The sequence below is a fragment of the Podarcis filfolensis genome (assembly GCF_964270895.1).
Source record: "Podarcis filfolensis genome assembly, chromosome: 1".
NCBI lineage: Eukaryota > Metazoa > Chordata > Lepidosauria > Squamata > Lacertidae > Podarcis > Podarcis filfolensis.
This window is the reverse complement of record NC_139604.1, coordinates 47,231,811-47,256,674: the sequence shown is the minus strand read 5'-3', so window position 1 is coordinate 47,256,674 and position 24,864 is coordinate 47,231,811. Positions and strand designations below refer to the sequence as shown.

At 43.1% G+C, this 24,864-nt stretch overlaps 1 protein-coding gene across 2 annotated transcripts; it reads right to left on the bottom strand.

The window, feature by feature from the left end:
* Positions 1 to 334: 334 nt before the first annotated feature.
* Positions 335 to 22,582, bottom strand: LOC310749174 (uncharacterized protein). Of its 2 annotated transcripts, none has more exons than XM_083585751.1 (10): positions 22,450 to 22,582; positions 13,616 to 13,842; positions 12,101 to 12,180; positions 9,481 to 9,559; positions 8,207 to 8,253; positions 5,905 to 6,025; positions 4,538 to 4,718; positions 2,665 to 3,659; positions 1,923 to 2,046; positions 335 to 1,874 (listed from the first exon to the last, which is right to left on the bottom strand). In XM_083585751.1, the coding sequence occupies exons 2-8, from the start codon at positions 13,776 to 13,778 to the stop codon at positions 2,963 to 2,965; spliced, it is 1,368 nt and encodes a 455-aa protein (XP_083441877.1). In that variant the 5' UTR covers positions 13,779 to 13,842; positions 22,450 to 22,582; the 3' UTR covers positions 335 to 1,874; positions 1,923 to 2,046; positions 2,665 to 2,962. The 2 variants fall into 2 exon arrangements, with proteins under 2 accessions (XP_083441877.1, XP_083441878.1); XM_083585752.1 differs by lacking the exon at positions 22,450 to 22,582 and adding an exon at positions 20,759 to 21,780.
* Between the last annotated feature and the right edge of the window lie 2,282 nt (positions 22,583 to 24,864).

Genomic DNA, 24,864 nt, shown 5'->3' with positions numbered 1-24,864 from the left:
GTCTTGGGTGAAGTTCTGTGTTTCTCATACAGAACTGACAACACACTATTTTCTGCTGACCTCTCATATGAATGATAGCAAGTAATAGTTGCACCCAAGGAGAGAAGTTCAGTCTTAAGATTTCTACCCACAATTTTGTCTGGAAAGTGAATTGACTTGCTGACCTAGAATTAGGCTTTAAATTTTATTCCAGAATCCAAATTGCTTCTTAGATCAACAATTTTGACCTCCACTTCATTCCAAGGGGGTACACTGATTCTTAAAAGTGTTTTACACAGTTGCTACAGGTAAGGTGCCACATTAAGTCTAACTCAAATGGTGACTAATAACCAGCCATATTGCCAACAATTTAATAATATATGCTTTTGTCATTATTATCCAACTTTAAATCCTTCATCAAACATGCATTGCTTCTCAGATACAAACAGCATACATACAAAAAATGATGCTTATATAGTTTAATCACAAAAACATAGTAATATAATTTATTGTAGTTTTATCACAAAAAATAAATGTCAAAGTCTAAAAATATAAAAATAAGATCACTTATAAAGCTCACCATGTGCTGTTTAGTGGCAGCTAAACTTTTAAAGACAATTTGAAGAGCAGCACTTCTGAAACTGATAAGGCATACTGCAAGCTTTTACAATAGCTATGTACTTTGTAATCTTGTTTTCTGGCAAATGTCAGGAAAGGTTAACTTCAAGGGACCATTTTCCATCTCTGATTGAGCACAGCAGATTTCAAGATTCACCAGTGGGAATGGCCAAACAAAAAAATATCCTTCCTTGGGGACCAGCAAAGTACTGTGATAGTCCCAAACAAGCACCAGAATTGGTTTTCAGCATAATATTCAGTTACTATAGAATCATAGAATTGTAGAGTTGGAAGGGACCACAAGGGTCATGCAGTCCAACCCCTTGCAATGCAGAAACATATATACCCCAGTGTGGGGCTCAAAGCCCCAGCTGTGGCATGCACATACCCCTTCTGCAATTGGTTTTGAAAAAAGCTAGGGAGAAATTATCTCATTTCCCCACCTAAACTCCAAGTAGATCACATCTTCCAATAGACTGGCAGAAGGGGGGGGACACCCTCCCCCCACCCAAAGCCTAGCTACTGGGGAAGGATGGAGTGAGTGTATGCACATCTGTGCACTCTGCCCATTAACCCTTCCCTGGCTGAGGGAGAAGCCTGCTTATCTTAACTACAGGGGGTTTAAGTTAATTTTGGTTCTTTTTCTATGAGTCTTTCTATAGAGATGATGGGGTGATGTAGGTTCAAGTGGTATGGCAAATCAGCTAAGAACTAAGTTGTCCACTGGTTTAAACATGCCCTTATGTACACCTCTAAAGCAGTGCTTCCAAAACATTTTCTCATGGACCACTTGAAGGTTGCTGAGAGTCTTGGTAGACTGGTTAAGGATTTTTGTGCCTGTTGTAGCAACTGTAATGTGCTAGGCTGGCTGCAGTATGATTTTTAATTGTATTTTTATTGTTCCTTTTGTTTTCTCTATATTGTATTCCAATTCAAATGCCATAGATTTCAAATTATAATTCAGTAAGAATATGATATAAGGCATTAAAAAAATAAAAATCAACACGACTATTGATGTTTCATCTTCAACTACAAATCCAGAGCCATGCTGCAGACCACCATGGGCCACAATTTGAGCAGCTCTGCTCTATATAAATAAAATAATTAGCTGTAGGAACAAGCAGCAAGTTTACTGGACGCTTTTTCTGCATTCACACTGAAGCTGCTTAATCCAAGTAAAAGTAAAGGGACCCCTGACCATTAGGTCCAGTCGTGGCCGACTCTGGGGTTGCGGCGCTCATCTCGCTTTATTGGCTGAGGGAGCCAGCGTACAGCTTCTGGGTCATGTGGCCAGCATGACTAAGCCGCTGCTGGCAAACCAGAGCAGTGCACGGAAACGCTGTTTACCTTCCCACCAGAGCGCTACCTATTTATCTACTTGCACTTTGACGTGCTTTCGAACTGCTAGGTGGGCAGGAGCAGGGACCGAGGAACGGGAGCTCACCCCATCTTTTTTTTTTAATATTTATTGAAATTTTACAGACAAAAGAGAATTACAGAATAAGAAAAGAAAAAGAAAAAGAAAAAAATACAAAAATACAAAATACATGAGGAAATAAAAAACAATTAAAAAACAAATCAATCTTTTCGTATCTTATATTTCAATTACTTGTTTCCTGACCTCCTCACACCTCCCTTTTTTGTATTCCAATTCACATGGTTAATTCAGCAAATCCTTTCCCTCTTTGTATTTATCTTAATTCTATATCTTAACATATTATAACTTTATATTTTCATCTAATTAACAGTCCATTTTTACATATTCTTTTTAACCTTATTGCTAAAGCCACTTCATTTCAATCCAACATCATTTTAGCATTCATTAATTTTACAATGTTTCTGCAAATAGTCTTTAAACTTCTTCCAATCTTCTTCCACCAACTCTTCTCCCTGGTCTCGGATTCTGCCAGTCATTTCCGCCAATTCCATATAGTCTATCACTTTCATCTGCCACTCTTCTAAGGTGGGTAGATCTTGTGTCTTCCAATACTTTGCGATGAGAATTCTTGCTGTTGTTGTTGCATACATCAAGAAAGTTCTTGGGAGCTCACCCCATCATGAGCTCACCCCATCATGGGGATTCGAACCGCCGACCTTCTGATCGGCAAGTCCTAGGCTCTGTGGTTTAACCCACAGTGCCACCCGCGTCCCTGCTTAATCCAAGTATGCGGGCCTAAACCAATTCATTGAAAATAGCAGCATGGTTTATTTCCCTGAGTGAGTGGCTCCATGAAGTAGTAACGCTGTCATTCTCAAATACTTAGATACTTCATATTCACATGACATTTTGGTTTCATGACAAAATGGGTAAAATACAACAGGGTGTATTTTTGTTCTCACTCCTTAGTATGTGTATATGCACTATTTAAATTTTGTCTAGCTCCATTTGCCAAAATGAAATTGAAGAGGAACTTGACAAAGGTTTACCTCCAATAAGCAGCAGCACAGCAGAAGACTCACTAATGTCCATGGAGGCAGAAGACTCACAAATGTCCACAGAGGCAGGTGTCAGATCAATGAAACTTGCATTTTCCTCTGTAAAGTCCTGTTCTCTTGGTAGGTTTAGGTAGGATGTTCTCTCTCTCTCGGACAATATGCATGCTTTCTCATTTACACTCAGTTCTGAACTTGAAGTGGTTGGGCGTGAGCAAAATCCTGGCTCCTCCTGAGACAGGTAAAAGGTTTTCATTTCAATTTCAGTGCTACCGTCATTGCTGAATGTTTGGTATGAGGGCTCCTGGTGAATATACTCACAGAAACAGGCATGCTGCTTAGAGATGGCCAGTAGCTTTGAACAACCCATTTCCTTCTGATGCAAATAGCTGAGTGACTTCCTTGAAGAACCAGCAATCCCTTGGAAGCCATATCCAATCCCCAACATGCAGTGAAAAGCTTTGGATGAAGGTTCTGTTGTCCTAGCCAGTTGTTTCCACATCTGAGATGGAAAATGGTATTTCCACAGAATACTGCTTGACCTGGTATTAGCAATTCCTCCGCCAAAGAGCAGCATGGAATCTTCAAATATTAAAGCTGAGTGTCCCACCACTTTAGGAGGCCCGTGACTAAATACAAGCACAACAGAGAACAAGGAACACAGATCAGTAATGTTTATGCTGATGAAAATGAGGTAGGATTTTAGTTTCTGTTTGGTCAGCACTATACAGCATCATTAATTACATAATATAGAGGGAACTGCACTGAATGAAGGTATCTGAATGTATAATGCTCCCTAAATTGACTGTTACGGATCATTATGCAATAATTCTTGGTCAGCCCAAGTTGAATATACTTTCTTTTAAAAAGTACGAACATTTGTGAAACTGCCCTAATTTTAAAAAGGTACCTCCTCAGAAAGTCTCGGCCTGATTCTGACAGAAATGTGTGGCTCAGTATATAAATGTAATCCTCCCTTATCACCGCTTTGTACCAGTACTTCTGCATATCAGGGCCTGACTTCCCACGGCAGCCTCTTCCAGAACAGGAGACCTTGCCCAAGAAATGCATTAGAAATGCCATCTGCTTTTCAACAGCATTCTTTAGATCACAGAGAATGTGACTAGAATGATGTGAACATGTGCATTATTAAAGCATGAGTTCAACAGCTTATAAGCAAAGGTGGGAAACTTTTGACCCTTTGGATGTTGCTAGACTACAACTCCCACCATCCCCAATGAACTGGACACACTAGATGGGGCTGAGAGTCCCACAACATCCAGAGCACCACACATTCCCTACCCCACGTTAGAAAGGGAACCAACTCGCTGTTCCACAAAGTACAAATACAGCTTAATCCACATCCCTCAGAGGCAGCCGTCATAGCTGCCTAGCTCCCCGAGACACACATATTTTTAACCTTTCTAATTTTGGGTAGTTTTACCTACTCCATTCTCAAACTACAGCTTGCTGAAACTGCTGGTGAATAGCTCTCAAAAGATTTTACCTCGTTCTGATACTAGACCAGTTGGCAGCCATGAAATCCCACTTCCAGAAGTCCTTTTGTTCACTCAGACCCATCAGCCCTCCAAACAAGTACATGTTGTTGCCATGAACCACAGCTGAGTGGCCATGTCGAGGGCCTGGGCTACCACCGTAAGATACAGCTGGTGTCCACTGTTTTTTATCTGAAGGAAGAAGATCACAGTACATTTCTGTTTCAACATAGGGGCAGGGAACCTTTTCCAGCCCAACATCTACATTCTCTTCTGGGGCTTGCATGCCAGTAGGGTAGGACCAGAGACAAAAATCAACAGATGTGACTAAAGGCTGCGCACAGTTCCCCAGATCCAAATCATTTCAGGTAGTGAGCTGATGTTTAATAAGGGTTTGCAAAAACCTAACTAAACATACGGTTCGGAGGAGAGCAGGGGAAGAAATTGTGTCTTGTCCCCTTTCTCAATGGAGAGCAGGAGGGTTTAATCCTGCAAAGCACTCCTTCACAAGTGCCTTTACAACAGGAATACAAAGTTAAGAGGTTCCTACATATACGCCATCCTCCTTCAAGGCATGCAAATGACATCCTGTTGCCGTTACACATTCCAGACAGGCATAAGCATTTGAGGTGGGCATGCGTGGAACAGGGCTCTTAGAGGTGTGGCCTGGGAAGAATCTAGAGGACCAGGTAGAGAGGCTTGAAAGGTCATATTTGGTCCATAAGCTTGAAGTTCCTCCATTCCTGGTTTAATTCAATACCCAGATAAACATGGAGCCGAAGCCAGCTACAGGATTGCATTTTCATTCTAGATGTTTCAAAAGGGTTTTGTATCATAACCACCAGCCACTTCAGTAGGGATAGGGAGCAGGATCCAAAATTCCCCTACCCACTGGTGGCCACTTTGACAGAACTGTCCACCTGCCAGTCACATGACATCAGGGGATTGAGTTTCAAAGGAAGAACCCAAAGTACACTCTTAAATTCAAGCTGTGGCTGCAAAGAATCAAAGGAATTTCTAGCTGTTTCCTTTCTAACTAATTGGGTGGTTGCTAAATTTGAAACACACACACAAAATACCACTTTGACAGGTGGGTAGGGTGACAGAAAAAGTGCAAAATTCTACCAGCAGCTGGAAAGCAACAATTGGAAGTGCACATAGAGTGCACTACCAATTATTCATTTTCAAGATGGCCCTGCAGGTTTACCTGTCTGTCCCATGGCTGATGCCTTATGACACCAAGCGATGGCTGCAGTTTGGGCCAAATCACACCACAGCCCAAGGAGGATGCCTGATAAGCCTAATAAGGACACAAGCCAGAGGTTCCTCACTGCTGGGTTGCAGTAACATGCCTACAGAGAAAGCTCAACTTACTTACTTAGACATAAAGTCCAGAATTCTTGAGAAGCACCCTTAAGGTCAACGTATCCGCCATACATGTACATGATTCCTTTGTAGACGACAGCACTGTGGCCCTTCCGATTAACTGGAGCCGTTCCCTGCAGAGAGGATAGTAATGAAATAACTACCATTAACAGTTGTTGCCATCACATCTATCCAAGCAGACACCCTCCTTACTGCTTCCACTTAAAAATGCATTCACACTGGCCTTGTAAAACACCAGTAACTGACACCTTTATGAACATCAGTACAGTGGTACCTCAGATTACAGATGCTTCAGGTTACAGACACTTCAGGTTACAGACACCTCTAACCCAGAAATGGTACTCAGGTTAAGAACTTTGCTTCACGATGAGAACAGAAATCGTGCAGCAGCAGCGGGAGGCCCCATTAGCTAAAGTGCTTCAGGTTAAGAACGGACCTCCAGAACGAATTATGTTCTTAACCTGAGGTACCACTGAGCATTTCAGTTCGTACAACCACTTGATGGGTATGGGACAGGGGCTTGTTCTCAGTTGAAGGAGTAGAAAAAAAGCAATGAACAGCCATGAGAGTTACTCATATTCCATTGCACTGCATAAGCAAGCATGGTGTTGCCTCTGGAAAGGGCATACTTTCCAAACATTTCTACAATGGAAGGCAGAGTTAGTTACATGGTCACTCTACTCCAGAATCACCTACTACTATAAAAATTAGGTAACAGAAAATTCAAGTCCAGAATGAGCAGTAGGAGCATTTCTAATAATAAATAGCTAGTGCAATGAAGTGCAAGAAATGTATTGTGTCCACGCAATGTTTCCACCAGAAGAAACCATCCTAACTATAGAGAAGGGCATCATCTTGGAAAATAAACCCCGCTCAGAAAAGGATGGATTAGCGAATAGTTGACAGGGGAGGGAGAGAGAAGGGGGGGGAACCTTCATGTTAAAAGTGGCAATTACATTATAGTTGAGGCTGTGGCTAAGGTAATTCACCAGAAGCACCAACCCTCGGAACACTTCAGGTTTGTTTGAATAGTGAGTCTTCAAAGTGCTTTTCCCCCTGAAAAAAGTGATAATACAGCACTGTTTGCAAAGTTGGTTAGGACGAAGTGTGTCTGATGGAGGATGAAAGCAGCCTGGAAGCTCTTTACAACATAGAAATAAAGCTCTGGTACAGTTTCACAGGAAAAAAAGTTGGAAAGGCAAGGCTGCCTCTGTTCACCCTTTGACTAAGCCCCTTGCATCACTACTACTGCTGCTTAGGAGGGAAGGTAGTTCAAAACTTGAAGGAACAAGTACAGGCTGCCCCCACCACACAAGACCTTGATCCTTGATGTTAAGAGCTGCCTGAACCTAAGCTCTTGGTTGTGTGTGCTTGTCTTCATGAAGTGTGGCAGCCTACACTTCCCTAGTGCCGCATGCTTCCAAATGGTATGCCTGGTTTTCACCAAAATATTCTTTAGTACCTATATACATGAAGAAACCCTGGTATTTATTAATGAAAAATTATATAGCTACCCTTTAACATTATCTGGGCAGCTCATAATCTATAATTAATAAACCATAAGTAATTTGGTATAGAGAGCAGTTATAAATGTGCTACATATTATAACCAAAGAAACACTCATGAGTTGTGTCCAGCTGTGTTGCTCAGCTGGCAGTAAAGTCAGTAGAATGGGGAAGGAAGCCATTTCCAGCTGTCCCCCCCCCCCAGTACAGTGGTACCTCGGGTTAACAACTTAATTCGCTCCGGAGGTTCGTTCTTAACCTGAAACTGTTCTTAACCTGAGGTACCACTTTAGCTAATGAGGCCTCCCGCTGCCGCCGCAGCACGATTTCTGTTCTCATCCTGAAGCAAAGTTCTTAACCTGAGGTACTATTTCTGGGTTAGCGGAGTCTGTAACCTGAAGCATCGAGGTACCACTGTAATATGCTCCAGTGTGCTGGGGGACCCTTCAAAGCAGATTTTGAAGGGTGCCAGAGGCTGCAGGGGATGAAAGCTGCTGGAAATTTCTTCCTTCCCTGTATTGACAAAGGCCAAGTGATACATCACTCCTATTTTAAGATCCAAAAATATACATGCTATATAGATGATTTAAGAATATAGAGGAAATAAGTATCTCTCCCCTTACAGTGAAAAAGTGATACCAACAGCATAAAATTACTCTGCTGCTGCGTTTCCCTGGATGAACCCAGTCTGGAACAGTTTTCAGAACATATTCCTAAGCAAGCTGTTGGATCAACAAAGCAACATGTTTCATGTATGATTCACACATTTCTGTTTTCCAAATTTCTTACCTCACTCTCCCCTGCTGTGAGTTGGCGCTCCATCCACTTAGCTGAATCTGCAGTTTCAATAAAATATCAGTTACAATACTAACCACAAGAGGGTACTCCTGCTCTATTTGTAATGTCATGCAAGGCCCATTGAACTGTGGAGATGGGAACCAAGAAAGTTGTTCAGTTCTCCTTAACAGCAACTAAGGTAGCTTTTATCTGTCATAAATATCGCTCCAAAGTAGCATCTCAACAGTGTTTGTCAGAAGTGACACTGGCAAAAAATAAGAAGTTCCCATGCCTCAGTGTCTTGCATATTTAATGCTACAGGTTCAATCCTAGGTATATTCAGTTATTTTTTAAAAAAATCTGATATCATGGCAAAAAGAGACCTGGGGGAGCCACTTTGAACCAGGATAGACAATATTGGATGGGACAAACCACTGATCAGACTCAGCTTCCTATGGTCAAAAAATACAACCATCTTTATTGTCCCCAATCCAAAGAAGATGATGAATGTACTGTTGTTATGATGTTATAGTATTGGCTGGTAAGGCTTTGTGTCCCCACCCACCATCCTTGGGAATATGCAGAAGATCTCATCTTGCTTTCTCATGAGGCCTGAACCTAAGAAATGTTTTGCATGCACTATAGCAAAAGAGCAGACCCCTGGTTCTCAGCCACAAGCCAACTATATCTCTTCTGTAATGTTTGAAAGGTATTAGTATGCCATTAAATTGGCTTGAGGCTTCTGGCTGCAATTCATGGTTCCCAGGAACTGAATCCCTGCCAACTATACAGAAAAGACATGATCAACAAATGAAAGAATGCTAGGACTGCCCTGGCCCTAATACTCAGTGTTCTGTCACAAATATATAGCTGAATTACTAAATTTGTGTTTAGTGAAACATTGATTCCAACACAAAGGTAGTTAAGTGGATTTCTCAACCTCCTCCTACTCCTGTATTTTTGCTGGGTAGTTTTGCTGTGAATAATCCTATAGTGAATGAGACACGGGGAAAGCTTCTTGTTAAATAGCCTGGTGTTTCTTTTTCTATAGATACATTTACTTGAAATGTTAAAACATTCTATAGTTCAAATGGATTGAATATTGATCTTACTGGAACTTGACTGGAAATCTGATGCTTCAAGCAAGCTCAGGCAGATATAATGGCAAACAAGGCATGTCAAAAGATTCTCACCTGTCTACTCCACCCAAACAGGCTGCCCTACCTACGTAGTTATCAAATCTATATGCAATCCTGTTTAAAGATGTTGCTTGTCTAGTTCCATACCAGTGTCATACATCCAGAGAGGATTCTTTCTCAGTGTGAAAGCAGAATCCACCATTCCACCAAAGATATAAAGGATACCCTGAAAGTAAAATAATGATTTTCTTGTAAAACATACTTGTATCTTCCAAAGTCAAATGCAATCAAGTGAATTCATTGTAAATTTCAAATCACAATCTAAGCTGCACTCCAGCAACAGACATATGGAAGGAGTAATGGTCCCATGCACCATGCTCTACACATACATACCCCCCCCCAAAAGAAGCTAAAACCATACTCCAGTCCGGCCTGCAATGAATCCTCAGAAGTGAATGTTGTATGTTTCAATGGAGAGAGGCGCAGAATGGGCTATGCCAACTTTTATGATTGCAAGCACACTTAAATATTGAACACACAGAATTAAATCCAAAAGGCTTGCTTACTAAGGCAGATCCCAATAGCCACTTCAGGGGGATAATACTGTGGTCACAGAACATTTATTACAATATTTGTTGACAATGAACCTTTCTGCAAGGTGTTAAAGCCTACAGCCGGAGTGGAGAACCCTTTTCAGCCCAAGGCTACATTCCCTCGTGTGCAGCTTTTGGGGACCACATGCCAGTGGTGATGAGAGGGCAAAGCCAGTGGGGCAATGGATTTGACAGGAGGGCTACATTCCTGTAATGCAAAATGCCAGGCAAGCAAGAGGCATTATCATGGGGAAAAGAAAGACAGGGCACGGAGCAGTGCCAGTGAGGGGAGAGGGCTAAGAGAGTTTAAGTGCCAGATAAAAAAGGTAAGGGGACCCCTGACCATTAGGTCCAGTCGTGACCAACTCTGGGGTTACGGCGCTCATCTCGCTTTATTGGCCGAGGGAGCCGGCGTACAGCTTCCGGGTCATATGGCCAGCATGACTAAGTAAGTGCCAGATAGAGTGGCCCAAATGTGAGTTTCCTCATGCTTGGCCTGTAGGAATGACAAAAATATTTTAAATACACTATTGTCGGGGGTATCTATAATGTCTACTGAACAAATAATAATTTCGAGGCACATCTTTTAAGGGGGCTGTGCAAATTGATTTGTGGGACATATACTTGGGGCTGATTTGAAATGTTATGTTACCTCCACAGAGGCTGCAGAAACGCATCAGGTGTAACATTTAAAATGGGTAGTGTCAGCAGTCACAAAGATAACTGAGGAACATGGCAGATGCTGCACATACTAAGCTGACACACAAGATAAGATGTTTTTAAAGTGTCTGCTTGCCAGCCAGAGCACCACATAGATGTGCTTTTTGACAGCTTCCACATAGGCCAGCTGTAAGGTTTCTAATATTTAAATCAACCCTAGTAGGTAAAAATAAATTGAATAACGTTACTGAAAGGAATGTCCTCCTACAGCTGACTGGCTGTTTCATTGTCATTCCCTCTCAACGAAACAACCTTGTCACTAACAGAGAACAATATGCCAAAAAAAGCCACCTGCAAAAAAACCATGGTACTCTGTTCCTTATTTCACCTAAAAGGAGAACAGCAAACCAAATGCTTGTTCACCTTATTTCACCTAAAAGGAGAACAGCAAACTATCATCTTACTCCAATAATAACGCTACCCACTCACTAATTTAGTTAAAGAAAAACAGCAACCATACATATGTTTGCAAGTGTGTGTTTGTTCAATCACACTTTGTATTTATAGGTTTATGTCTCAAAAATGTGATCAGTGAAAGGAGGCCCTCAAAGAACACAGTAGCAGAACCTCTCTAGGAAAGAAGGGCTGTTCCCTCCCCTTCTAGAGTTCTTTCTGCTAACAACAGTTACCTGACCTGTAGGAATACAAGTGTTACACATACCCAGCAGTTTCTCGGGGGTGGGGGGTGGATATTTTTGCTGCTGCAGGAAGAAGAGAATAGAGATTCTTACCCTGAAGCAGAAGTCTGAGCCTACCAGGAAACTAAACTACAGAACAGCACCAGCCACACAGACTATAATGGGGAAATGACAGGTGGAATCTAGACACATATAAAAAACGCTGTGGAAATGCTTTTTTAAGAAGTGTTTTGAAAAATATATTGAATTTGCCATAAGCTCACCATCTAGTGTCACATTTGTATAATGCACTTAAAATACACTTTAAACATTATATTTGCAGCTGTATAGCTGAGTCCACAGTAGCAAAGAAGAACTAGTTATTGTATTGTACAGGACTAAACCAATTCAAACCATAAAGAAGGCTGATGGCCGAAGAATTGATGCTTTTGAATTATGGTGCTGGAGGAGACTCTTGAGAGTCCCATGGACTGCAAGAAGATCAAACCTATCCATTCTTAAGGAAATCAGCCCTGAGTGCTCACTGGAAGGACAGATCCTGAAGCTGAGGCTCCAATACTTTGGCCACCTCATGAGAAGAGAAGACTCCCTGGAAAAGACCCTGATGTTGGGAAAGATGGAGGGCACAAGAAGAAGGGGACAACAGAGGACGAGATGGTTGGACAGTGTTCTCGAAGCTACAAACATGAGTCTGACCAAACTGCGGGAGGCAGTGGAAGACAGGAGTGCCTGGCGTGCTCTGGTCCATGGGGTCACGAAGAGTCGGACACGACTAAATGACTAAACAACAACAACAACAAATCAATTCAAACTTGCCTGATAATCCACCATTGTGTGCTCCTCCAGTTCTTCAGGGCCATCTTCTGAGTTTTCCAGCCTCTCCCATTCATTATTCTCTAGAAAGTGTTTTGATAAAGATTGTCAAGGTGTGAAAGGGACCCATGAAATCACCTAACCTGTCTTTCTCCCAACATGGAGCAGTTATTTATATCAAGCTCTGTTAAAATTCCACAGAGATTAAGCAAGTAAAACATGGACTGTCATCCTCTGTGATGCATTGAGGTGGATACCTATGGGTCCCTGTGTATTAGAAAACAAGGCAAGAGCTTCAGCTCTATGCATAAGTTTCACAATGGCCAGTCTGCAGCGCTGGAAAATACTGGCTTCATCTGCTTGCACTAGTCTCCAACAAGACTTGTCTATTAAAAAGGGTGCATGTTATTGGACAAATGCAATCTCCGTTTGCATTTTATTGAGTCTCTCTCAAACAGTTGCTGGCCACAGACAAAACACATGGCTGAGGCAGAAAATGCACATCAGAAATATGGGCTGCCACCAAAAACAGTCACCACTTACCGGTACCAAGTTTCATCCCTTCCCTCCATAACCGTAGTTTAACTTGCTTAGCATGAGAATGCAGTGACACTTCCTGCCCCTCCAGTGTCAGCTGATGTAGAACAGCAGCAAGGAAATGCATGTATTTTACTATATGTTATAGAGGCAGCGTGGACTGGACATATGACATTTTGGCAGCAGCTTGATTTTTGATAATGTGTAATGTGTAATTAAACCCCGTATTTATCCCATGGCCTAGTACCCTGTGACTTGATATAAACTCAGCATTCTCCTAGTTTCTGAAATGGTAATGACATAAAAGCTGTTGCACTGGATCACGGAAGAGAAACAGCAATGGTTTCTGAACAGGTATGTTCACTTTTCCTTATCAACACAGGAAACCAAGGGTATGGTTTACCAGAAAAACAAAAACATTTGCCTGCAAGTGCCTCAGGTAGTCATCATAATACTTCTACATTATTTTTATTTTCATATGTGGAAAAGGTTTGTGTTAGCTTTCCATGAAGGTGGGCTTGAATGAAGAATCCACATAACGATCATTATTATTATTGTAATCTTGTTAGGGTGATAAAGTTTATTCATTAATCTTACTTTGTTTACTTGGATTTGGGGGGGGGCAGGAATCTGCTATAGAAAGAATCTGGTGGAAATTTCATCAGGTTGTCTCGGGATAATTGTTACCACCAGAAGAAAAACAGGTTTGTGTGAATACAGCATGTAGATTTGGTTTAGTCAGTGGCATAATGATACATGTAACTACAATATATTACTTTTAGACAACATCTGAAGGCAGCTCTAGTTAGGAAAGTTTTTAATGTTTGATGTTTTACTGTGTTTTTATAATTTGTTGGAGCAACCCAGTCAAATGGGTAGGATACAAATAAAACTTTTTATTATTATTAAAATTATTATTATTATTATTATTATTATTATTATTATTATTATTATTATTATTTGGTGAACAGGAAAACTTACCTATCTTGTATCGCCAGAAATCATTCAAGCTAGTATTTTGCCGTCCACCATAAACATAAAGAAACCCCCTGCAGATGCAGCAGGCATGCTTGAATCGGTCACATGGAGAAGATTTGCTCTGTAGTACTGGCTTCCATGAATACTCTTCTGTTTTTCTTTTCATCCCTGGGTTAGCTGGAAGGCGTACCCATGTCAAAAAGATTTCTCCAGAGTGTCACAGTCCTGACCTGAATACAGGAAGAGAAAGTCAGGAAAACAAAGATGGTTGATGGAACATACTAGAATGCTAGAACTTCCAGAAATGACCAAAATGTTGCTAGGTTCAAACTGGTTATCTAAGGGTTTTATGATACAAGTTAACTCATGCACCATGATGCACTGTGAGTCTCAGATCTGTAGACTTACTCTGGCTTTACTGAAACTTCTCTCATTGATTAAATAAAATAAAAACAACTCTGTCCAGGAGCCAAACATTAAAGACAGTTCTACAACAATGGAAACAATTCTTATTATTTGAGCCTGCGGAAGTAGAGAAGTTACTACAGAGAGGCGTGCCTCCACAGATTCATTAATGTTTTGATGATGATTCTATTATTTGCAACACAAGTACAAACTCAAAGAGGAAAATGGGTAATGTGACAAGAACAGCAGCACTCCAAAGTTTGTTAAATATTATTATAGTTTATTGTCATAACAAAAAATTAAAATTATATTTTTCAGAAAGAAAAAGAAATAGAGGAGATTTTGACAGTGAAAGTCCAATGCAGTAATCAAGAAATGTGTGAAAGGGGACTCAAAGAGGGAACAGAATTAAGAAATATTGAACAGACAAGGTGCAAGGACAGGACAGTCCTAACCATATCTAACTCAGAAGTACCGTATTTTTCGCCCTATAGGACGCACCGGCCCATAGGACGCATCTAGTTTTTTGGGGGGAAATAAAGGGGGGGAATTTATTTTTCCCCCAGGTGCGGGGCTGGGGTGGGGGATGCCCGAGCCTCCCCCGACCCCAGCCCCCAGAACAGACTGCTATCCGCAAGCCTTGGGAGCCTGGCGGGAAGTCCCGCCGGTCTCCCCAGGCTTGCGGATATCTGTCCCCCGAGCTTGTGGGGCTGGCAGCCTCCAAACCAGGTCGGGGAACAGCGGGATGGTGGCGCTGCGCCTCCCCCCTGTCCCCCGAGCTTGTGGGCTGCAGGCTGCTGCCCGCAAGCCTTGCGAGCCTGTGGGAACTCCCGCCGGGCTCGCAAGGCTTGCAGACACCTGCGCGAAGCACGGGGCACCCTCCGGAGGGCGCCCCATGCTTCGGGCTGCAGGCTGCTGCCCGCAAGCCTTGCGAGCCTGCGGGAACTCCCACCGGGCTTGCAAGGCTTGCGGATAGCTTCCTGGCTCTCCAGGCTTCAGCGAAAGCCTGCATTCGCCCCATAGGACGCACACACATTTCCCCTTCATTTTTGGAGGGGAAAAAGTGCGTCCTATAGGGCAAAAAATACGGTAAGTCCAACTGAATTAAATGGGGCTTACTTCCAGGTAAGCTGGGTCAGGACTGCATCCTAGATTAGGAGAGAAAGCACTTTGACTTAGTAGAGACAAAGCAGATAAATGGAGAAATATATAGTCAAGAAATAAATAGTTTGAATTCATCAAGAATTACTGGTACTATTTTTCTGATTTGAAAAACAAACAAAACCTTACACTGTTTGCTCAAAGGATAATACACTGCACAAAATCATCCTGTAAAACCAGTTTTTGGCTTCCATTTTGGCAAAGCAACAGTGGCCAAGAATGTTCTAATCACATAAACCTTTGGATAATTTCAGGTTCTTTGCTATAATAATTAGTCACTGTATGCTGGCTCTCTTACCATCGCCTGGGCACTGCGAGTTTGGCTATATACCTAGTCAAATGTGTTAACATGTGGTTAGGTTTGCTGCCCAAATTGGAACTGAAACTTCTAGTTAGTAGTCAAACTCTCTAGACATGCCATTTAACATGTCACCATTTTTAATGTGGCATCCATTCACAGTGGATTTCTTATGTTAGCATACACAAATAATCAGTAAGTATACTTTCCTTTCTGAGAGAGTTGGCTCGTAGAAAGATTTGAACCACTTTGTGAAGATTTCTGGGGCTGAGGTCCCTTCATCCCCCCCCCCCAATACAATATTTGAAAGGGGGCCCAAGTTGATGGGCATTGCCATTCAAATGGTGTGCATGTCTTGTGATCAGTTATGTAGGGTGCGGCTGCCCCCTTGTTAGATAATCCACTTGCTATGTACAAGAAAAGAACAGATACTTCCTTTACTAATTAGATACCTGCTAACAAATAAACTTTTGGCTTCTATAGGAATAGACCACAGCACAGTGGTACGGCACACACTTTGCATATAGAAGGTTTCAGGATTCAGTCCCTGACATCTCCAGAAAAATAATGATGATGATGCATGCTATGTGAAAACACTTTGCTAAGATCCCAGACAGCACTGCAAATCAGAATAGAAAATACTGGGCGAAGTAGACCATATCTCGGCATGGTTCAAGGCAGCAATCTATGTTCTTGCAGGCAGCCCCATGTAGAGTATATTACAGTAATCAAGTCTGGATGTACCAAGCACATATAACATAACCAAGGCCAAAGTTGCTTTGTGCAGATAAATTCACAGGTGGTAAAAGGATGTCAAGAAATTAAGGAAGCAACACTCTGATTGCGGGGTGGGGGTGGGGGAATCCACAGACCTGGACACAAGCTAAAGTGTTTTGCTCAGGGAATTTTTAGAAAATATTCAACGTGGGTCAGCTCATTCCAGAGCTGCAATACATGTAATGCCCAATAGTTCCAGTGATAAGACAACATAGGAAGTAGAAAGACTGTAGTTGCACAAACAAATTTCCAACTTGTTTCTTCTCTTAAGGAGAACTCTTTATCATTGCTAAGGTAGAACTACCCAAAGCGACAGTAAATAACTGAGTATAGTATAAGTATATCAGTTTCCTCTCTGTTCGATTTTAAGGTTGCTACACCTAACACCAAGATGATTGCCAATCAAAAGTCAAGCCCTATATTATTTATTTAAGACTATTACATAGCAGTTCCACTGGTTAACACTGCATTTCTAGACCCACTCAGAACTGCTGGTTTTACTCTATAAAGCCTTAAATGGTTTTTGTGACCAGGTAGTTTGAAAGAATCCTTGTATGAACTGTATGAACCTGCCCATGCCTTAACAACAGCATCTGATGCCCTGCTTCTTGGCCCTCCTTTCATTGGTAGGCAGTGATTCAATCTGAAGTCGTTTGTAATCAGAGAACAGAGATCTTTATAGAAAGATTGCAATAAGATACTTAACATTAAGGACAAAAGTCACCACAGTGGTTACATTACTATTGCTCATATAGCACAATCAATGTACATGGCATCTTACATCACAAACAAAAATTGATAGGTGCCGACTTCCGGGTTAGCGCCATCGGCGAATGGCGGAGTTCCTCCGACCGGAGGAACGGGCTCCGTGGAAATTGGGTCCTCCCGCTGTGGCAAAGGCGGGGACCCGCTAGAAATCCCAGGCGGAGGAGCCTGGGAACGTGGGGTTCGGCAGAGCATCAAGAGCGCCTCCCCTACTCACAGGGAAACCCCCTTTTTGGGGCTCCGGAGCGAAGTGGGGTGAGCAGCGCGGTGCAGCGAACCGATTGCTACTTTCACGTAGGGAAGCCGCACAGCCATCGCCGGAGAGCACTGACTTTTTCCTGATGACAATTGGACTCTAAACAAAGTACCCGTGAGTAAAAACGGAAAATTGGATTAAGAAATTTGTGAATTAGGCACCGAAGCGGGAAGGTTTAAACAGGAAGTCCGCCTTCCGCTTTTTGTAAACAGACTGAAGCAAAAACCTTGCAATCTAATAGCCTGGAAAGTTGTCTTAAAGATTGAAATTTCCTGCATCTACAACCAATAAAACCCCCTTGGAAGCAGGAGAAAAGGAGGGGGGGAATTTGACTGTTTAAGCCTGCAGGAGAGAGAGTAAAGGAATATAAGTTTCCATCGTCCCAAACCTGGGAACGGGGTGTCAGGACAGAAATCATTGGAGACGTCCATTGATTAAAAGTGGAGCACTTTGACAGATAGTCAAAAAAAGAGAAACAAATTAACTTCAACGCTGCTTTCTGCATTTTAAAGAAACAAAGTATTTGAAAATCGAAAGTAATTTTCCTTTGTTGGATACGTTTTTAAAGATGGATACAAATAGAAATTGTGTCCCCTAGAGGGAGCCTGTCAGTTTGCTGTTGCAGTTTACTCGGAGACTTCACAGCTGCGAGATTGAGATCGTGGGACCAGTCGTTCGACCTTGAACAGAAATGTGCTGGGAGGAAGTTTTGGTGTCTGCCCTTGGCAGGACAAATGCATTGCTGGAGCAGTTGCATGAGAAGATGAACTTGATGAATGAAAAGTTGGACTTGATGACTGCTGTAGCCAGTGAATATGATTTAACAGGAAACAAGGATAAAGAAACTATACAGAGACCAATTCAGGAAACTGGTTCGACAGGGCAAGTCCAAGGGCAGATGAAGACGGAAGAGGTTGCGACTGCACCCCAAGCAACACAAATGGTGAGACCCAAAGTCCTGCAGGAGCAAAAGCCGCTGCTTTGGAAGACTGAACTTGGAGTGTGGCTGGAAGTGTCTGGAGTCAAGGAAGCTCTTAATTCTGGTGGGACTATGAAACAGGTTGACAATTATCTTTTGGATAACTACTTTTTGGATTACAATGATGATGACGGGGAGTGGGACTGCGGGGAATGGGCTAGCTTGATGAAGGAAAATGGAGATTATTACCGGTTGGAATTCCCCGGAGACCCACTCCCCAAGGAGAAAGGAAAGAAACTACGAAAGAAACCAACAAAAGACAAAGAAGAGCGTGAGCACAAACAAGAACAAGAAAATCTGCAGAAGGGGCATAGAAGAGACTTAAGGGCCTCGGACATAAGATCACCAGATTGCTGGACTGGATGCAATGGTCAGAAAGGACTGACATAACCCGAAACCAGGAAGAAGGGACGTTGGATAAAAACTAGAGAAAAAGAAAAAGTCTATAAAAAGAAAAAATTCTTTCTATTTTTGGAATTAGTGTAACACTAATGAAATATCAGGGATTATGCTGGAATGGAACCAATTGGCTTTAGTAAAAAGGATTTAAGGAGTTATGTAGAAATACGGCTTAAAATTTGAATTTTAAGGTTTTTAAGGCAAGATAAGGTTAAAGAAATTAATGTAAATTGAATAATAGAATATAGCAAAAGATGGAAAGGATATGTTGAGTTAATAAATAAGATAGACTGTTAAGATAAATTATTTAAACAAAAATTGAGAAATATGGGAAGAATTTGCTGAAACAACGAATTAAGCTAGAATACAAAAAGGGAGGTGTGAGGAGGTCCAAGAAACAAGCAAATGAAAAGATGCAATATGGGATTTGTATTCTTTTTTCTTGTTTTTTCTTTTTGTACTTTTTTATATATATATTTTTTTCTGTTGTACTTTTTTGTTCTTTTTTTCATACTTATGTATTTTTGAAACTTTGAATAAATACCATTTTTAAAAAAATAAAAATAAAAAAAATTGATAGGTGCCTGCTACCAAGGACCTAACCATATAAATCAGATATTGGAGAAAAGAACAGAGCAAGGGGAAGAGAAAGGAGAAAGCCTGAATGTGAGAAAACACACATATAAATTGTTAGGAGCAGTGTTCAAAACTCCCATTGTTCTAGGCACATTTTGTCATTTTGTGACAGGGTATTTCATTAGTGTGAGCAGTTTCTGAGCTCTGGGCACAGTACTGTGCCTAAGATTTCAGATTAAAACTGCAGAGTGGAAGGAAAGGAGGACCTTTTTCTGTCTCCCCACTTCCAGCTACTCTCTAAAGCAGGGGTCAGCAACCTTTTTCAGCTGTGGGCTGGTCTACCGTCCCTCAGACCATGTGGTGGGCTGGACTATTTTTTTTTGGGGGGGGTGAACAAATTCCTATGCCCCACAAATAACCCAGAGATGCATTTTAAATAAAAGCACACATTCTACTCATGTAAAAACACACTGATTCTTGGACTGTCTGTGGGCCGGATTGAGAAGGCAATTGGGCCGCATCCAGCCCATGGGCCTTAGGTTGCCTACCCCTGCTCTAAAGGCTGGAGAAGAGACCCTCTTAAGAATATTAGGGGGGTGAGCAGGGGAAGGACTAGACCACGTGAAAAATGAACATATTTTAGCTGCAGTTCATTCATTTTCAGCTTTGTATTTTTGTTATAAAAAAGTGCACCTAGACATTCTGCTGTTGCACCCATAACCTAGGTTTAAGGTGCTATTTAGCTCCTAGCTTTCACATCTCAGTTTCTAACACTGGTTAGGAATTAGAATTCCTCTAAGTACAGCGGAAAGCTTGACAAGCACTGGAAGTCTGGACCAAGCATCAATAAGGGAGAGCAGAGTCAAGAGAAACAGAGCTTAAATTGTCATCCCCTGATGTACCTGTGCTACAAGACTGCCGAAGCAGCTAACTTTCCAAGCAGAGCATAGCAAGGTAGCCCTATCAGTTCCACTCCTTCCTGCTCTGTGACAATGTTGGTACCCAGAAACAGAGTGGCTACAGAAGAGGGCCCCCTCCCCAAGATTGGACAGGGAAGTATGAACAAGAATTCACAGAAAAAGAACCATGCCTAACCCTAAGGGGAGCAGGTGTGGGGACTGGATATGGCCCTCCAGACCTCTCTATTTGACTCTCAGGAATCTCCTAGACCCTGCCCTTCACCAGTCCTGCTCTAAGCTCATCTCAAGTGCTGTTGCCTGGCTGAAATGCATCCTTCAACCATAACAATGTCTCTTGCTTGCATGGATGGAGAGATTTGTGTGGGTGTGTAGGTGTGTAGAAACTTCTACATAGTTGGAATGTAGCCTACTCTACAAAGGGAAGAGTCACATCTGGTGCTATACCCCCATTTGCCTCTGGGGGTGCCCTACATGCCCTACATGCCCTACAAGCAGCCCCCAGGTGACTATCCATGAGGGAATACTGGAAAAGGTATCCACCTCTGCTCTAAGCATTAGACCAACCATTGAGGTAGCTGGAAAGCCTATATAATCAGATTTAACCTCTTACCTGCTTTGCTCTTCCTTCCTGCATTGTTTCTGTGTGTCAAAGGTATGTGGCATTTCAAAAATACAGTTCAGCTAAGAAATTATATGCCCTTTAATGTTGCACTGCATACCCAAGTGTCACCTGAGTTTGATCACACTCTCCTGAAATCCCAGTTACCTTGGAAGCCCATGAGCAAAGGAAAGTTGTGAAGAACCCTAGTTATTTCAAGAAAGCATACTCTTCCTGGCCCACTGACTTCTACACAAGTGAGCACCAACTGCCAGTGTGAGATAGCAGGCAGGCTTTTAAGTTTGGAAGGAGTTGCATGTCCATTTAGCTATTAATAATCACCAAATGGTCTTGGGCAAGTACTGTTTCTCAGCTTCACAGGCTTATTTAGATAACTGGAAAGCATGCTATACCACTATAAAGTTCTACAGAATATATTACAAAGCATAGGCTACAATCCTGGCAGATTTAAAAGCAGACAACTGTTCTGCATTAGTTAACAGAAAGTGTCAAGTCACAGTTTGCAGGTCTACTCTTATGGCACTTTATTTTTGTACTCCTGGCTGCGATGGTTTCAGATTTCAGGATGTCACTGCCTGTTTCCCAACAGAGAGGCAAGTAGGATACAAAACGCCTGTTTCAAAACCAACAGTGTTGCTCCTCCACTCTCCCCTCCTTTCCATTAAGGGGAAGAGGGGTGGCTGTAGGCAGTTTGTTAAAAGGGTCTGGCCTGTTTCCTCCTAATGTCCCAGTAACATAAACTAAAACCCAGTGAATGCCCTATGGCCCCGTAGTACAACCCTCAATCTTTTTCCTCTCCCTCTCCCCATGCCAGGGCTCAGCTGTGGAGCAAAAGATGACAACAACAGAGAAGGGAGTGCATTCCCTTACCAATAAACAACTGTAAGCAGCTGCCACGCAAGTAGGATTGGGGAGGAGGAGCAGATATTGACAGCCAGGAGTTGTGTCTCCTTAGTTAGAAACTGAGCACTGCCTATTCCTTGCAGCCATAAAAGACAAGTCCCAGATGGTTGAACTTGAAACCCATCCTTACAAAGATATGCAAACAGAGAAAAGGCTGGAAATGAAGGGGGGGGGGTAATTGGAGGACGCCACAGTTCCCATCCCATCTCCCCCCCCCCCTTCCCCTCACCCCATATAATAAACACAACAAGCTGGAGGGAACAGGAAGAACAGAGCTCTTTATAAGAGAAATAAAAGTTGCACGCAGCTCTCTCCCCGCCTCCAATTCTTTCTTTTCTCCCTTTAACTACCTCCTCAAAAACGAGCTGAGGGAGAGGCAGAAAGCCCCACAGACTGAAAGGAGGACATAGGAGACAAGCATTCCTTTCCACAAACCAATATTATTAGACACACACACCGGGGTTGGAGTGAAGGTGGGGAGGGGAGCTCCCTCCCCAGCTGTTAAAAAGGAACAATTCACCACCACACAACAATGCATTTTTTTTTTAAACTTCGAGGAGCTGCAGTATCAAACCAAAGTATCACTAGCTGTAGTCATGTATAAATAAGCGCCGTCGAGGAAGCCCGACCAAACTCTGCCCCCCACCCCGCGCCCTTTCCTCTGCCCCTAAGGGACCAACATGCTCTGCTCCTGCCCCCTTTGCTGGCGAGGCTCGCAGCCCCCTCCCCTCACAAGACACCCCCTTCATCCTTCGCACGCTTTCCCCGTTATAGCTTACGGTACTTGCTCGCGCTCGCCTTGGGCGTTCAGGAAGGCGCGTGCCCGTCAGGGGCGCGCGCTCCCGCGAGCAACTGTTGGCCCGAGGTCAGGAGGAAAGGCGTCGCCACAGCCGCCTCCTTCGGGCCCCTCAGCAGCTTCTCTCTCTCTCTCTCTCTTTTTTACACACACATACACAGAGAGATATTTCGGAGCATGAAATTTAAAGGGAAGGAAGGAAAGCACACTTTGTGGGGAATATCATGTGCCATTAATAGGAATGACTGACGAGAGAGCCTGCTTTAGGGTCGCGCTTCCAGACCCACCTTGCGCCATCAGCCCAGACTGCTCAGGGTGTGTAAACTTTAAAGAAGGGTTGGCTCCTTTAAAACACACGGGGGGGGGATAAGTTTCCATTTCTGGGGAGAAAGTGCAATCGGGGCAAGTGTGTGTCCTGTTGAACTTCTGGGTACATAGTGTAGGTCACATAGGTGGAGACTTAATTGGGGCTGGGTTGGTTGGTTGGTTTTTTAAAAAGACATTTTTTATTGTATTGTATCCTGCCTTCCTGCCAGAGAAAGGAGCAAATTGCTAAGAGCAAACTAGCAATCCATATACTGTCATAAGGTGGGGGACGGGACGGGACCTAAACCTAAGAAATTAACCAATGTCGGAATCTAGCTAATATTTAGGCTAGGAAGGGAAAATGCAAGCTGCATAACTGTGCCAGACAAGGAGGCTCATGCAAACCATCCTGGCCACGCTAGTTAAGCGCAGAGCCTTAAAGAAGAGTCCTGGGCCGTTAAGGGCCATTGGCAATGCAAAAGAGCTGCCCTCCCCACCCCAGCTCTGAGGAGCTGGCAGAGCAGGAGAATTGGCAGGTTACCAAAGTGGTGGAGGGCTGACGGAGAAAAGTGTCTTTACAGGAGGCTTGGGATTTTGGCAAGAGGTGTGCTGGGAAGGAGGAGGAGAACAAAGGTCAGAACTATCTTGGGTGCTGACTGGAGAGGCTGTAACCCAGAGACTGAGGAGCATGGTTGGCTGATCTGGACTCAAGCTGGCTGAAGCTGTGGGAGAAGCAAAGAGAGACTCTCTGGAGATGTAATGCTGTGGGTTTTCTTTCTCTGTGTGTAGATTGAGGTTTATATAGGTGTAAAATAAACCATTATCTTAAAACACTACAGCCTCTGCCATGCCCCGAATTCACAATGGAAACACGACCCTGGGTGAGTGTTTTGCTACTGCTCAGCAGAGATTGGAGTGGCATGTAACAATACAATTGCAGTGGTACCTTGAGTTACAGGCACTTCAGGTTACAGACTCCGCTAACCCAGAAATAGTACCTTGGGTTAAGAAGTTTGCTTCAGGATGAGAACAGAAATCACGCAGCGGCAGTGCGGCGGCAGCGGGAGGCCCCATTAGCTAAAGTGGTACCTCAGATTAAGAACAGTTTCAGGTTAAGAACAGACCTCTGGAACGAATTAAGTTATTAACCTGAGGTACCACTGTATAATCCCTTAAAACAGAGGTTTTCAACCCTTTTGAGTCCACAGCTCCCTTAAAAAACTACAGTGGTACCTTGGGTTAAGTACTTCGAGGTCCGTACTTAACCTGAAACTGTTCTTAACCTGAAGCACCACTTTAGCTAATGGGGCCTCCTGCTGCTGCTGCACTGCCGGAGCATGATTTCTGTTCTCATCCTGAAGCAAAGTTCTTAACCTGAAGCACTATTTCTGGGTTAGCAGAGTCTGTAACCTGAAGCGTATGTAACCCGAAGCGTATGTAACCCGAGGTACCACTGTACATTCTTTCTGTGACACCCCTGTGGGGCTCAGGAGCCCATTTACTGTATGTCACCCCTTGCCTGCAGAGCTGGCAGCCTCTCACCCTTTTTCGAACACCCTTGTGGAGTCTTCCCACAGCCTCCTCTCCTCTCCCCTCTCCTTGAGAGTCCTCTGGGCAGCTGCTACTGCCACCCCTGGTCTCTGAGCTGCCCAGTCCCAGAGAGAGGTGCCTCCCAGAGGCACCATTAGCTTCTGGAGCTCATAGCCAGAGTTGCTGCAATAAACAGCTGTGCAAGCCTTTGGGAGGCAGAGACGCAAGAGGGCATCAGAGGAGGGAGGGAGGGAGGGAGGGAGGGAGGGAAAGAGGGACAGAGGCCAGTGTTGCCCATGGCACCCTGACCATCATTCAAGGCACCCCAGGGTGCCACGGCACACTAGTTGAAAATCACTGCCTTAAAAGATCAATCATAAAAGCAAAGACAAACAAAACATAGCACAAGCAGCAAGGGAATAGTCAAATGCATTCCAAAATAAGAAAACTAAGTGGTATGAGACTGATTTTACTTCCCAGGTTGTATGCAAATACATAATTTTAAAAGACATATCCTTACAAAAGATGTTTCCTACAGGTGAAAGTGGGATGATGCAGATCT